The 14,605-nt window shown below is 34.6% G+C and overlaps 1 protein-coding gene across 5 annotated transcripts in view; it reads right to left on the reverse strand.

Moving 5' to 3' along the window:
* Positions 1-14,605, reverse strand: part of adgrf6 (adhesion G protein-coupled receptor F6) — a 43,305-nt gene that overhangs the window by 26,401 nt on the left and 2,299 nt on the right. For 4 of the 5 annotated variants that reach the window (XM_056765239.1, XM_056765240.1, XM_056765238.1 and 1 more), the window contains exons 7-47: positions 14,204-14,353; positions 13,906-14,073; positions 13,768-13,797; positions 13,307-13,453; positions 12,366-12,524; positions 12,116-12,262; positions 11,807-11,959; positions 11,487-11,651; positions 11,260-11,406; positions 10,756-10,914; positions 10,499-10,645; positions 10,100-10,252; positions 9,780-9,944; positions 9,538-9,684; positions 9,036-9,194; positions 8,778-8,924; positions 8,379-8,531; positions 8,058-8,222; positions 7,816-7,962; positions 7,315-7,473; positions 7,058-7,204; positions 6,659-6,811; positions 6,339-6,503; positions 6,097-6,243; positions 5,596-5,754; positions 5,339-5,485; positions 4,940-5,092; positions 4,620-4,784; positions 4,378-4,524; positions 3,877-4,035; positions 3,620-3,766; positions 3,235-3,387; positions 2,914-3,078; positions 2,672-2,818; positions 2,171-2,329; positions 1,913-2,059; positions 1,514-1,666; positions 1,193-1,357; positions 951-1,097; positions 450-608; positions 182-328 (exon numbers count right to left, since the gene is read on the reverse strand). In XM_056765239.1, the coding sequence (XP_056621217.1) occupies positions 182-328; positions 450-608; positions 951-1,097; positions 1,193-1,357; positions 1,514-1,666; positions 1,913-2,059; positions 2,171-2,329; positions 2,672-2,818; positions 2,914-3,078; positions 3,235-3,387; positions 3,620-3,766; positions 3,877-4,035; positions 4,378-4,524; positions 4,620-4,784; positions 4,940-5,092; positions 5,339-5,485; positions 5,596-5,754; positions 6,097-6,243; positions 6,339-6,503; positions 6,659-6,811; positions 7,058-7,204; positions 7,315-7,473; positions 7,816-7,962; positions 8,058-8,222; positions 8,379-8,531; positions 8,778-8,924; positions 9,036-9,194; positions 9,538-9,684; positions 9,780-9,944; positions 10,100-10,252; positions 10,499-10,645; positions 10,756-10,914; positions 11,260-11,406; positions 11,487-11,651; positions 11,807-11,959; positions 12,116-12,262; positions 12,366-12,524; positions 13,307-13,453; positions 13,768-13,797; positions 13,906-14,073; positions 14,204-14,353 (6,198 nt within the window). The remainder of the gene's footprint in view (positions 1-181; positions 329-449; positions 609-950; positions 1,098-1,192; positions 1,358-1,513; positions 1,667-1,912; positions 2,060-2,170; positions 2,330-2,671; positions 2,819-2,913; positions 3,079-3,234; positions 3,388-3,619; positions 3,767-3,876; positions 4,036-4,377; positions 4,525-4,619; positions 4,785-4,939; positions 5,093-5,338; positions 5,486-5,595; positions 5,755-6,096; positions 6,244-6,338; positions 6,504-6,658; positions 6,812-7,057; positions 7,205-7,314; positions 7,474-7,815; positions 7,963-8,057; positions 8,223-8,378; positions 8,532-8,777; positions 8,925-9,035; positions 9,195-9,537; positions 9,685-9,779; positions 9,945-10,099; positions 10,253-10,498; positions 10,646-10,755; positions 10,915-11,259; positions 11,407-11,486; positions 11,652-11,806; positions 11,960-12,115; positions 12,263-12,365; positions 12,525-13,306; positions 13,454-13,767; positions 13,798-13,905; positions 14,074-14,203; positions 14,354-14,605) is intronic. The other variant, XM_056765237.1, reaches the window with a different exon arrangement.

Raw genomic sequence — 14,605 nt, forward strand, 5'->3', positions numbered from 1 at the left:
AAATTGATAAATTGTTTACTTTTAATGTCTATAGAACATGACACAGATTTTAAAAAGATTCAGGCAATAGATCAGTTTTTAGCTGTCAATCATACCAATACATTGGGCAGATATTGAAAAAAATTCTGTGAAGAAATTGCAATTGACTTGAGAAAAACAGTTATAACAAAAAAATACTTACCCACACACGAGTTGTTGAGGCTCACAGGACTGTTTCTATTCAAGGCAGCAAATCCACTCCGGCATGAACACATGTGACTCCCAATGATGTTATAACAGTTTGAGTTTGGACCACACACTGATTCTGTATCTTCACATTCATTCATGTCTGCCAAAGTAGTAAGAAGGTAAAACAAAACAAGAATAAATAAGGTTTTGAAGGTTTTGGAGACTTACACTGGTCAGTTTCTAACAATAACTTTCATCACATTCCAGTTGTGATTTCTCACCTCTCTGGCAAAGCTGACCCACTGAAGGGAGACCTTGAATACATCCACAAGTTCCTCCCACAATGTCATCACACACCGGATGGACCTCACAGGTGTCATTGGACCAGACATGATGATCCTCACACTTGCACAAATATTCTGTTCCATTTAATCCACACACTGTAATAGAATGATAAAATATGTCATTATAATTACATGTGCAATTAAACTAAACATTTTTAAATTCACATTTAACTGATACTGTTAAGTAACTTGTGTGTAGCATTACATGTTTGTTGATGAATTGAAAACTTTTTTTGGTTTTACTACGAAATACATGAACTACTTTAAGTTTATAGTCTTTGCCATATTAGAGATTATGAAACAATATACAAGAAATTCTGTTACACAAATGTCTCTATATTTGAGTTTGTTAATATTCATTTTAAGTCAGACATTTCAAATTAGGTTCATGATTTTTTAAGCCATTATTTTCTAGAAAGTAACATGATGAGCTCTCACCAGTTGTCATGTCGATATTTGTGACATTTATGTTGCTGTTTAGAGTGAGAGGAAGGTTGATATTCGTGATCAGATTTCGTAAATCGTTCACAAGGAGCGAATCAAAGAATCTCACATCAACATCGATCATGTAGATTGAAATCGGTCCTGCAAGAACAAACAGAAGCAGTTTCAACAGAAGAATCATCAAAATTATGTCTTATATAAAAATACATTAAAACTTTGCTGTATCAGTGTCTCACCTTTCTTCAACTGACAGAACGGTCCATTGCTTGGAAGAGCATTGATACATGTACACGAACCATCAGTGATGTTATCACAGGTCTCATATGAATGACACGTGTCGTTTGGCCAAACAAACAGACCCTCACATTTACACTGATATTCCATTTCATTCAAAGAACAGACTGAAAAGCAGATGAGGAGAAAAAACATCACATCTTGTCAATGATGTCATACCTATGTTGTTTTATGTAAAGCAAAATCTTTTAAAACTATAAAACAATATGAATAAATGAATAATTTAATGTAAATGCAATGTAAAGCAGAGACTCAATAGATACCTGTAGTCATGCTGATATCTGTAATGTTTGTGCGGTCATTGATAGTGTAGGGTAAACTGAAAGACATCAGAAGTGTCCTCAGCTGATCACTGATGGCTGTATTCATGGTATTTATCTGAATTTCAATCTGATATTTAGTTAAAGGAAGAATCACTGTAGATAAGAGTAAACATGCACAATTATGAATATGCATTAAACATATACATTTCAAAATGGGAAATTACAAAAAGAGACCCAAGTTTTGACCCTCAGATTTAATGCGACAGTTTGTATGGATGTCTGTTAATTTCAGGAATACACCAACAACTGCAGCATTCCCAGCAGTGTAGTTACAGATTGAGGATGCAGCACAATTGATCATTTTAGATTAAAACAAAAATATAATGAATTGATTCTTACAGACACATGGGTTGTTGAGGCTCACAGGACTGTTTCTGTTCAAGGCAGCAAATCCACTCCAGCATGAACACATGTGACTCCCAATGATGTTACTGCAATATGAGTTTGGACCACACACTGATTCTGTATCTTCACATTCATTCTTGTCTGCCAAATGCAAAAAAAAAACATTGTCATGTGTGCTCAGTGGAAAAACCTACACTCGTCAATTTCTAACAATAACATTCATCACATTTGTAATCACTTGTGATTTCTCACCTCTCTGGCAAAGCTGACCCCCTGAAGGGAGACCTTGAATACATCCACAAGTTCCTCCCACAATGTCATCACACACCTGATGGACCTCACAGGTGTCATTGGACCAGACATGATGATCCTCACACTTGCACAAATATTCTGTTCCATTTAATCCACACACTGTAATAGAATGATAAGAAATGTCATTATAATTACATGTGCAGTTAAACTAAACATTTTTAAATTCACATTTAACTGATACTGTTTTGCAACTTGTATGTAGCATTACATGTTTGTTGATTTATTGAAAACTCTTTTTGGTTTTACTACGAAATACATGAACTACTTTAAGTTTATAGTCTTTGCCATATTAGAGATTATGAAACAATATACAAGAAATTCTGTTACACAAATGTCTCTATATTTGAGTTTGTTAATATTCATTTTAAGTCAGACATTTCAAATTAGGTTCATGATTTTTTCAGCCATTATTTTCTAGAAAGTAACATGATGAGCTCTCACCAGTTGTCATGTCGATATCTGTGACATTTATCTTGTTGTTTAGAGTGAGAGGAAGGTTGATATTTGTGATCAGATTTCGTAAATCGTTCTCAAGGAGCGAATCAAAGAATCTCACATCAACATCGATCATGTAGATTGAAATCGGTCCTGCAAGAACAAACAGAAGCAGTTTCAACAGAAGAATCATCAAAATTATGTCTTATATAAAAATACATTAAAACTTTGCTGTATCAGTGTCTCACCTTTCTTCAACTGACAGAACGGTCCATTGCTTGGAAGAGCATTGATACATGTACACGCACCATCAGTGATGTTATCACAGGTCTCATATGAATGACACGTGTCATTTGGCCAAACAAACAGACCCTCACATTTACATTGATATTCCATTTCATTCAAAGAACAGACTGAAAAGCAGATGAGGAGAAAAAACATCACATCTTGTCAATGATGTCATACCTATGTTGTTTTATGTAAAGCAAAATCTTTTAAAACTATAAAACAATATGAATAAATGAATAATATAATGTAAATGCAATGTAAAGCAGAGACTCAATAGATACCTGTAGTCATGCTGATATCTGTAATGTTTGTGCGGTCATTGATAGTGTAGGGTAAACTGAAAGACATCAGAAGTGTCCTCAGCTGATCACTGATGGCTGTATTCATGGTATTTATCTGAATTTCAATCTGATATTCAGTTAAAGGAAGAATCACTGTAGATAAGAGAAAACATGCACAATTATGAATATGCATTAAACATATAAATTTCAAAATGCGAAATTACAAAAAGAGACCCAAGTTTTGACCCTCAGATTGTATGGATGTCTGTTAATTTCAGGAATACACCAACAACTGCAGCATTCCCAGCAGTGTAGTTACAGATTGAGGATGCAGCACAATTGATCATTTTAGATTAAAACAAAAATAAAATGAGTTGATTCTTACAGACACATGGGTTGTTGAGGCTCACAGGACTGTTTCTATTCAAGGCAGCAAATCCACTCCAGCATGAACACATGTGACTCCCAATGATGTTACTGCAATATGAGTTTGGACCACACACTGATTCTGTATCTTCACATTCATTCATGTCTGCCAAATGCAAAAAAAAACATTGTTACGTGTTCTCAGTGGAAAAACCTACACTCGTCAATTTCTAACAATAACATTCATCACATTTGTAATCACTTGTGATTTCTCACCTCTCTGGCAAAGCTGACCCCCTGAAGGGAGACCTTGAATACATCCACAAGTTCCTCCCACAATGTCATCACACACCTGATGGACCTCACAGGTGTCATTGGACCAGACATGATGATCCTCACACTTGCACAAATATTCTGTTCCATTTAATCCACACACTGTAATAGAATGATAAGAAATGTCATTATAATTACATGTGCAGTTAAACTAAACATTTTTAAATTCACATTTAACTGATACTGTTAAGTAACTTGTGTGTAGCATTACATGTTTGTTGATGAATTGAAAACTTTTTTTGGTTTTACTACGAAATACATGAACTACTTTAAGTTTATAGTCTTTGCCATATTAGAGATTATGAAACAATATACAAGAAATTCTGTTACACAAATGTCTCAATTTTTGAGTTTGTTAATATTCATTTTAAGTCAGACATTTCAAATTAGGTTCATGATTTTTTAAGCCATTATTTTCTAGACGGTAACATGATGAGCTCTCACCAGTTGTCATGTCGATATCTGTGACATTTATGTTGCTGTTTAGAGTGAGAGGAAGGTTGATATTTGTGATCAGATTTCGTAAATCGTTCACAAGGAGCGAATCAAAGAATCTCACATCAACATCGATCATGTAGATTGAAATCGGTCCTGCAAGAACAAACAGAAGCAGTTTCAACAGAAGAATCATCAAAATTATGTCTTATATAAAAATACATTAAAACTTTGCTGTATCAGTGTCTCACCTTTCTTCAACTGACAGAACGGTCCATTGCTTGGAAGAGCATTGATACATGTACACGCACCATCAGTGATGTTATCACAGGTCTCATATGAATGACACGTGTCATTTGGCCAAACAAACAGACCCTCACATTTACACTGATATTCCATTTCATTCAAAGAACAGACTGAAAAGCAGATGAGAAGATCACATATCACATCTTGTCAATGATGTTATGACCATTTTGTTTTATATAAAAAACAATCTTTAAAACGATAAAACAATATGAATAAATGAATGATATAATGTAAATGCAATGTAAAGCAGAGACTCAATAGATACCTGTAGTCATGCTGATTTCTGTAATGTTTGTGCGGTCATTGATAGTGTAGGGTAAACTGAAAGACATCAGAAGTGTCCTCAGCTGATCACTGATGGCTGTATTCATGGTATTTATCTGAATTTCAATCTGATATTCAGTTAAAGGAAGAATCACTGTAGATAAGAGAAAACATGCACAATTATGAATATGAATTAAACATATAAATTTCAAATTGGGAAATTACAAAAATAGACCCAAGTTTTGACTCTCAGATTTAATGCAACAGTTTGAATGGATGTCTGTTAATTTCAGGAATACATCAACAACTGCAGCATTCCCAGCAGTGTAGTTACAGATTGAGGATGCAGCACAATTGATCATTTTAGATTAAAACAAAAATAAAATGAGTTGATTCTTACAGACACATGGGTTGTTGAGGCTCACAGGACTGTTTCTATTCAAGGCAGCAAATCCACTCCAGCATGAACACATGTGACTCCCAATGATGTTACTGCAATATGAGTTTGGACCACACACTGATTCTGTATCTTCACATTCATTCATGTCTGCCAATTGCAAAAAAAAACATTGTCATGTGTGCTCAGTGGAAAAACCTACACTCGTCAATTTCTAACAATAACATTCATCACATTTGTAATCAGTTGTGATTTCTCACCTCTCTGGCAAAGCTGACCCCCTGAAGGGAGACCTTGAATACATCCACAAGTTCCTCCCACAATGTCATCACACACCTGATGGACCTCACAGGTGTCATTGGACCAGACATGATGATCCTCACACTTGCACAAATATTCTGTTCCATTTAATCCACACACTGTAATAGAATGATAAAATATGTCATTATAATTACATGTGCAATTAAACTAAACATTTTTAAGTTCACATTTAACTGATACTGTTAAGTAACTTGTGTGTAGCATTACATGTTTGTTGATGAATTGAAAACTCATTTTGGTTTTGCTACGAAATACATGAACTACTTTAAGTTTATAGTCTTTGCCATATTAGAGATTATGAAATAATATACAAGAAATTCTGTTACACAAATGTCTCTATATTTGAGTTTGTTAATATTCATTTTAAGTCATACATTTCAAATTAGGTTCATGATTTTTTAAGCCATTATTTTCTAGACAGTAACATGATGAGCTCTCACCAGTTGTCATGTCGATATCTGTGACATTTATCTTGTTGTTTAGAGTGAGAGGAAGGTTGATATTTGTGATCAGATTTCGTAAATCGTTCACAAGGAGCGAATCAAAGAATCTCACATCAACATCGATCATGTAGATTGAAATCGGTCCTGCAAGAACAAACAGAAGCAGTTTCAACAGAAGAATCATCAAAATTATGTCTTATATAAAAATACATTAAAACTTTGCTGTATCAGTGTCTCACCTTTCTTCAACTGACAGAACGGTCCATTGCTTGGAAGAGCATTGATACATGTACACGCACCATCAGTGATGTTATCACAGGTCTCATATGAATGACACGTGTCGTTTGGCCAAACAAACAGACCCTCACATTTACACTGATATTCCTTTTCATTCAAAGAACAGACTGAAAAGCAGATGAGAAGATCACATATCACATCTTGTCAATGATGTTATGACCATTTTGTTTTATATAAAAAACAATCTTTAAAACGATAAAACAATATGAATAAATGAATAATATAATGTAAATGCAATGTAAAGCAGAGACTCAATAGATACCTGTAGTCATGCTGATTTCTGTAATGTTTGTGCGGTCATTGATAGTGTAGGGTAAACTGAAAGACATCAGAAGTGTCCTCAGCTGATCACTGATGGCTGTATTCATGGTATTTATCTGAATTTCAATCTGATATTCAGTTAAAGGAAGAATCACTGTAGATAAGAGAAAACATGCACAATTATGAATATGAATTAAACATATAAATTTCAAATTGGGAAATTACAAAAATAGACCCAAGTTTTGACTCTCAGATTTAATGCAACAGTTTGAATGGATGTCTGTTAATTTCAGGAATACATCAACAACTGCAGCATTCCCAGCAGTGTAGTTACAGATTGAGGATGCAGCACAATTGATCATTTTAGATTAAAACAAAAATAAAATGAGTTGATTCTTACAGACACATGGGTTGTTGAGGCTCACAGGACTGTTTCTATTCAAGGCAGCAAATCCACTCCGGCATGAACACATGTGACTCCCAATGATGTTACTGCAATATGAGTTTGGACCACACACTGATTCTGCATCTTCACATTCATTCATGTCTGCCAAATGCAAAAAAAAACATTGTCATGTGTGCTCAGTGGAAAAACCTACACTCGTCAATTTCTAACAATAACATTCATCACATTTGTAATCAGTTGTGATTTCTCACCTCTCTGGCAAAGCTGACCCCCTGAAGGGAGACCTTGAATACATCCACAAGTTCCTCCCACAATGTCATCACACACCTGATGGACCTCACAGGTGTCACTGGACCAGACATGATGATCCTCACACTTGCACAAATATTCTGTTCCCATTAATCCACACACTGTAATAGAATGATAAAATATGTCATTATAATTACATGTGCAGTTAAACTGAACATTTTTAAGTTCACATTTAACTGATACTGTTTTGCAACTTGTATGTAGCATTACATGTTTGTTGATTTATTGAAAACTCTTTTTGGTTTTACTACGAAATACATGAACTACTTTAAGTTTATAGTCTTTGCCATATTAGAGATTATGAAATAATATACAAGAAATTCTGTTACACAAATGTCTCTATATTTGAGTTTGTTAATATTCATTTTAAGTCATACATTTCAAATTAGGTTCATGATTTTTTAAGCCATTATTTTCTAGACAGTAACATGATGAGCTCTCACCAGTTGTCATGTCGATATCTGTGACATTTATGTTGCTGTTTAGAGTGAGAGGAAGGTTGATATTTGTGATCAGATTTCGTAAGTCGTTCACAAGGAGCGAATCAAAGAATCTCACATCAACATCGATCATGTAGATTGAAATCGGTCCTGCAAGAACAAACAGAAGCAGTTTCAACAGAAGAATCATCAAAATTATGTCTTATATAAAAATACATTAAAACTTTGCAGTATCAGTGTCTCACCTTTCTTCAACTGACAGAACGGTCCATTGCTTGGAAGAGCATTGATACATGTACACGCACCATCAGTGATGTTATCACAGGTCTCATATGAATGACACGTGTCATTTGGCCAAACAAACAGACCCTCACATTTACACTGATATTCCATTTCATTCAAAGAACAGACTGAAAAGCAGATGAGGAGAAAAAACATCACATCTTGTCAATGATGTCATACCTATGTTGTTTTATGTAAAGCAAAATCTTTTAAAACTATAAAACAATATGAATAAATGAATAATTTAATGTAAATGCAATGTAAAGCAGAGACTCAATAGATACCTGTAGTCATGCTGATTTCTGTAATGTTTGTGCGGTCATTGATAGTGTAGGGTAAACTGAAAGACATCAGAAGTGTCCTCAGCTGATCACTGATGGCTGTATTCATGGTATTTATCTGAATTTCAATCTGATATTCAGTTAAAGGAAGGATCACTGTAGAAAAGAGAAAACATGCACAATAATGAATATTCCTCATACACATAAATGTCAAAATGGGAAATTACAAAAATAGACCCATGTTTTGACCCTCAGATTTAATGCGACAGTTTGTATGGATGTCTGTTAATTTCAGGAATACACCAACAACTGCAGCATTCCCAGCAGTGTAGTTACAGATTGAGGATGCAGCACAATTGATCATTTTAGATTAAAACAAAAATAAAATGAGTTGATTCTTACAGACACATGGGTTGTTGAGGCTCACAGGACTGTTTCTATTCAAGGCAGCAAATCCACTCCGGCATGAACACATGTGACTCCCAATGATGTTACTGCAATATGAGTTTGGACCACACACTGATTCTGCATCTTCACATTCATTCATGTCTGACAAATGCAAAAAAAAAACATTGTCATGTGTGCTCAGTGGAAAAACCTACACTCGTCAATTTCTAACAATAACATTCATCACATTTGTGATCAGTTGTGATTTCTCACCTCTCTGGCAAAGCTGACCCCCTGAAGGGAGACCTTGAATACATCCACAAGTTCCTCCCACAATGTCATCACACACCTGATGGACCTCACAGGTGTCACTGGACCAGACATGATGATCCTCACACTTGCACAAATATTCTGTTCCATTTAATCCACACACTGTAATAGAATGATAAAATATGTCATTATATTTACATGTGCAATTGAACTAAACATTTTTTAAGTTCACATTTAACTGATACTGTTAAGTAACTTGTGTGTAGCATTACATGTTTGTTGATGAATTGAAAACTCATTTTGGTTTTGCTACGAAATACATGAACTACTTTAAGTTTATAGTCTTTGCCATATTAGAGATTATGAAATAATATACAAGAAATTCTGTTACACAAATGTCTCTATATTTGAGTTTGTTAATATTCATTTTAAGTCATACATTTCAAATTAGGTTCATGATTTTTTAAGCCATTATTTTCTAGAAAGTAACATGATGAGCTCTCACCAGTTGTCATGTCGATATCTGTGACATTTATCTTGTTGTTTAGAGTGAGAGGAAGGTTGATATTTGTGATCAGATTTCGTAAATCGTTCACAAGGAGCGAATCAAAGAATCTCACATCAACATCGATCATGTAGATTGAAATCGGTCCTGCAAGAACAAACAGAAGCAGTTTCAACAGAAGAATCATCAAAATTATGTCTTATATAAAAATACATTAAAACTTTGCTGTATCAGTGTCTCACCTTTCTTCAACTGACAGAACGGTCCATTGCTTGGAAGAGCATTGATACATGTACACGCACCATCAGTGATGTTATCACAGGTCTCATATGAATGACACGTGTCATTTGGCCAAACAAACAGACCCTCACATTTACACTGATATTCCTTTTCATTCAAAGAACAGACTGAAAAGCAGATGAGAAGATCACATATCACATCTTGTCAATGATGTTATGACCATTTTGTTTTATATAAAAAACAATCTTTAAAACGATAAAACAATATGAATAAATGAATAATATAATGTAAATGCAATGTAAAGCAGAGACTCAATAGATACCTGTAGTCATGCTGATTTCTGTAATGTTTGTGCGGTCATTGATAGTGTAGGGTAAACTGAAAGACATCAGAAGTGTCCTCAGCTGATCACTGATGGCTGTATTCATGGTATTTATCTGAATTTCAATCTGATATTCAGTTAAAGGAAGAATCACTGTAGATAAGAGAAAACATGCACAATTATGAATATGAATTAAACATATAAATTTCAAATTGGGAAATTACAAAAATAGACCCAAGTTTTGACTCTCAGATTTAATGCAACAGTTTGAATGGATGTCTGTTAATTTCAGGAATACATCAACAACTGCAGCATTCCCAGCAGTGTAGTTACAGATTGAGGATGCAGCACAATTGATCATTTTAGATTAAAACAAAAATAAAATGAGTTGATTCTTACAGACACATGGGTTGTTGAGGCTCACAGGACTGTTTCTATTCAAGGCAGCAAATCCACTCCAGCATGAACACATGTGACTCCCAATGATGTTACTGCAATATGAGTTTGGACCACACACTGATTCTGCATCTTCACATTCATTCTTGTCTGCCAAATGCAAAAAAAAACATTGTCATGTGTGCTCTGTGGAAAAACCTACACTCGTCAATTTCTAACAATAACATTCATAACATTTGTGATCCGTTGTGATTTCTCACCTCTCTGGCAAAGCTGACCCTCTGAAGGGAGACCTTGAATACATCCACAAGTTCCTCCCACAATGTCATCACACACCTGATGGACCGCACAGGTGTCACTGGACCAGACATGATGATCCTCACACTTGCACAAATATTCTGTTCCATTTAATCCACACACTGTAATAGAATGATAAAATATGTCATTATTGTTACATGTGCAATTAAACTAAACATTTATTTTAACTTAACATTTAACTGATATTGTTTTGCAACTTGTGTGTAGCATTACATGTTTGTTGATGAATTGAAAACTCTTTTTGGTTTTACTACGAAATAGATGAACTACTTTAAGTTTATAGTCTTTGCCATATTAGAGATTATGAAACAGTATACAAGAAATTCTGTTACACAAATGTCTCTATATTTGAGTTTGTTAATATTCATTTTAAGTCATACATTTCAAATTAGGTTTATGATTTTTTCAGCCAATATTTTCTAGACAGTAACATGATGAGCCCTCACCAGTTGTCATGTCGATATCTGTGACATTTATCTTGTTGTTTAGAGTGAGAGGAAGGTTGATATTTGTGATCAGATTTCGTAAGTCGTTCACAAGGAGAGAATCAAAGAATCTCACATCAACATCGATCATGTAGATTGAAATCGGTCCTGCGAGAAAAAACAGAAGAATCATCAAAATTATGTCTTATATAAAAATATATTACAACTTTGCAGTATCAGTGTCTCACCTTTCTTCAACTGACAGAACGGTCCATTGCTTGGAAGAGCATTGATACATGTACACGAACCATCAGTGATGTTATCACAGGTCTCATATGAATGACATGTGTCATTTGGCCAAACAAACAGACCCTCACATTTACACTGATATTCCTTTTCATTCAAAGAACAGACTGAAAAGCAGATGAGAAGAAAAAACATCACGTCTCATCATTGATGTTATGACCATTTTGTTTTATATAAAGAACAATCTTTAAAACAATAAAACAATATGAATAAATGAATAATATAATGTAATTGAAATACAAAGCAGAGACTCAATAGATACCTGTAGTCATGCTGATATCTGTAATGTTTGTGCGGTCATTGATAGTGTAGGGTAAACTGAAAGACATCAGAAGTGTCCTCAGCTGATCACTGATGGCTGTATTCATGGTATTTATCTGAATTTCAATCTGATATTCAGTTAAAGGAAGGATCACTGTAGATAAGAGAAAAAAACAAAATTATTTTTACATTATTTCCACTAATTCTCCAACAACTGAAATTCCCAGCTGTGATGTTGCAGATTGAGTTCATACCTGACTTTGTCATTTTAAGATTAAAATAGAAAAATAAATCAGTTAAAGATACATACAGACACATGGGTTGTTGAGGCTCACAGGACTGTTTCTATTCAAGGCAGCAAATCCACTCCGGCATGAACACATGTGACTCCCAATGATGTTACTGCAATATGAGTTTGGACCACACACTGATTCTGCATCTTCACATTCATTCATGTCTGACAAATGCAAAAGAACATTGTCATGTGTGCTCATTGGAAAAACCTACATTAGTCAATTTCCAACAATAACATTCATCACATTCCAGTTGTGATTTCTCACCTCTCTGGCAAAGCTGACCCTCTGAAGGGAGACCTTGAATACATCCACAAGTTCCTCCCACAATGTCATCACACACCTGATGGACCGCACAGGTGTCACTGGACCAGACATGATGATCCTCACACTTGCACACATATTCTGTTCCATTTAATCCACACACTGAAACACAACATGAAATACATTACAGAGTGTCTGTTTACACTGATTACAAAAAGACTGCCTTGTTGGCAGAGACTATTTAGACTAGTCCCGCCCAACAATATGTGATTGGATTAGAAGAAGTGTAAGAACAACATCATGTCATATAGCAGCTCGAGTGGGGTAAGGCATAAAGTCTATTTCCTATGGCATGGGGGACTGGGGTTATAACCCCCCTCTCTTCTTTCATCGTAAAGGCAGATCATAAAGGCATTTGTTTTCAATAAAATTGATTTAAGACTTAAAATTACTTAAGGGTAAGGTTATGGGTAGGTGTCAGGCTTTAATATCTCAAAAGTCACCATCATATTAATAATTTTAATAAATATAATGTTATTATTGCATAATGTTTAATGGAGAACAATACTGAGGTGCAAATAGTAATTTATCTGCCAGTATTTATAAGTAAATAGCATCCTATTTCTGCTTAATCCAAAGAAACTACAGCTATTTTCAGTCGGTATAAATAGCATATTGCTAAGAAATGCTGCTATTTTCACTAAGCGTAAACAGAACCTACTAACTTTGTGTTAATAGCTATAGATGCTATTTACACTAAGTGCAAATAGCCGCTGCCTTATTTTAACTGGGCTATACCTAGACAATCGATATTTCTGAAAGATCATGTCTCATCATCAATACTTCATATTCGATGATTTTAACAAGGATATATTATATCATTATATTTTTAGAATTTCTGAAGAAAATATTTCATTTGGATCTCGACATAACGCTGGTCTTACCAGTAGTCATGTCGATCTCTGTGACATTCATGTTGTTGCTCAGAGTGAGAGGTAAGCCAATATTTGTCGTGAGATTCCGCAAGTAGTTCACCAGAAAAAAGTCAAAGAATCCCACATCAACGTCAATCATGTAGTCTGAAGGTTGTGCTTTTGGAACAAACAGGTTTAAGAAAAACATATGAAAGTATGCAGGTAACCATGACAATGTAAAAAAGCAACAGGTTTTTCTTGATTCCACATTTTATGATGTTTTAAACATACTCTAAACATTTCATTTCTACCATTTTAGCATAACAGAAAATCATGTTTGGTTTACGATTTTCAACAATTCATATCACGTTGTACCAAACATGTTATTCAATTGCGATCAAGAAATTAAAAAATTTAATAATAGAAGTTGTACTGAAGAAACTAAAAGTAAAAATTTGTTATCAACTAGATCAACAACATTTTTCACATACCTGCTGGTTGTTGCATACATCGGATTTCTTCTTGGAAACGGATGAGAATAGATTAGAAAAAAACAAACAGACCTTCGGGGGGATTTACGTAAAATAATTGTATAATTGCATAAAAAACATTTATTTTCTTTATCTTACCTGTCATCTCGCTGATTGGCTGACAGAATTGTCCATCGATTAAAGTACTGACGCAGCTGCATGTGTCATTGGTGTCGCTACAGCTCCCATGTTCTGTACACATATCACAAGGCCAGAAATACTGATCCTCACATTTACACTGGTAACCAGTGGCATTGAAGTCGCACACTAAACGGAAGCAAACAACATACATATAAGTTCACTTTTGTGTGTTTGAGATCCAGTTTTGTGGTTGACCCAAAAGTCATAAGTATTAAATTCATGATGAGAAGATAATGTCAGATGTGATATTCATCACCTGTTGTGATATCCAGATCTAAAACTTCTACAAGGTCATTTAACTGGAGCGGAAAGGTGAAGTTTCCCAGAACTCTTCTTATGTCACTGATCATAGAGATGATTGATGCTTCCAATTCAATTTCTAACAAGAAGTCGGTTTTTGGAAGCTCTGTGAAAAAGATAACAACAAGTGTAAACGCAAGTGTACATCTTTGAGTACGTTTCAAACGTTTTGTGTGTGTATTGTATTTTTCTCTACACTATTACATGATTAGAAAGTAATTCTATGAAAAATAACAAATGTGTCAATGAAAGCTGGCCAAATTAAAAACCCATTAAGTGCACACTGTGTATATCAATACACAGTAGTTTGATAGTTGACAATTGGGTTCAGCCGATTGCATTTGCTGCTGACTTTCTT

The sequence above is a fragment of the Triplophysa dalaica genome, chromosome 13 (assembly GCF_015846415.1).
Source record: "Triplophysa dalaica isolate WHDGS20190420 chromosome 13, ASM1584641v1, whole genome shotgun sequence".
Taxonomy (NCBI): Eukaryota; Metazoa; Chordata; class Actinopteri; order Cypriniformes; family Nemacheilidae; genus Triplophysa; species Triplophysa dalaica.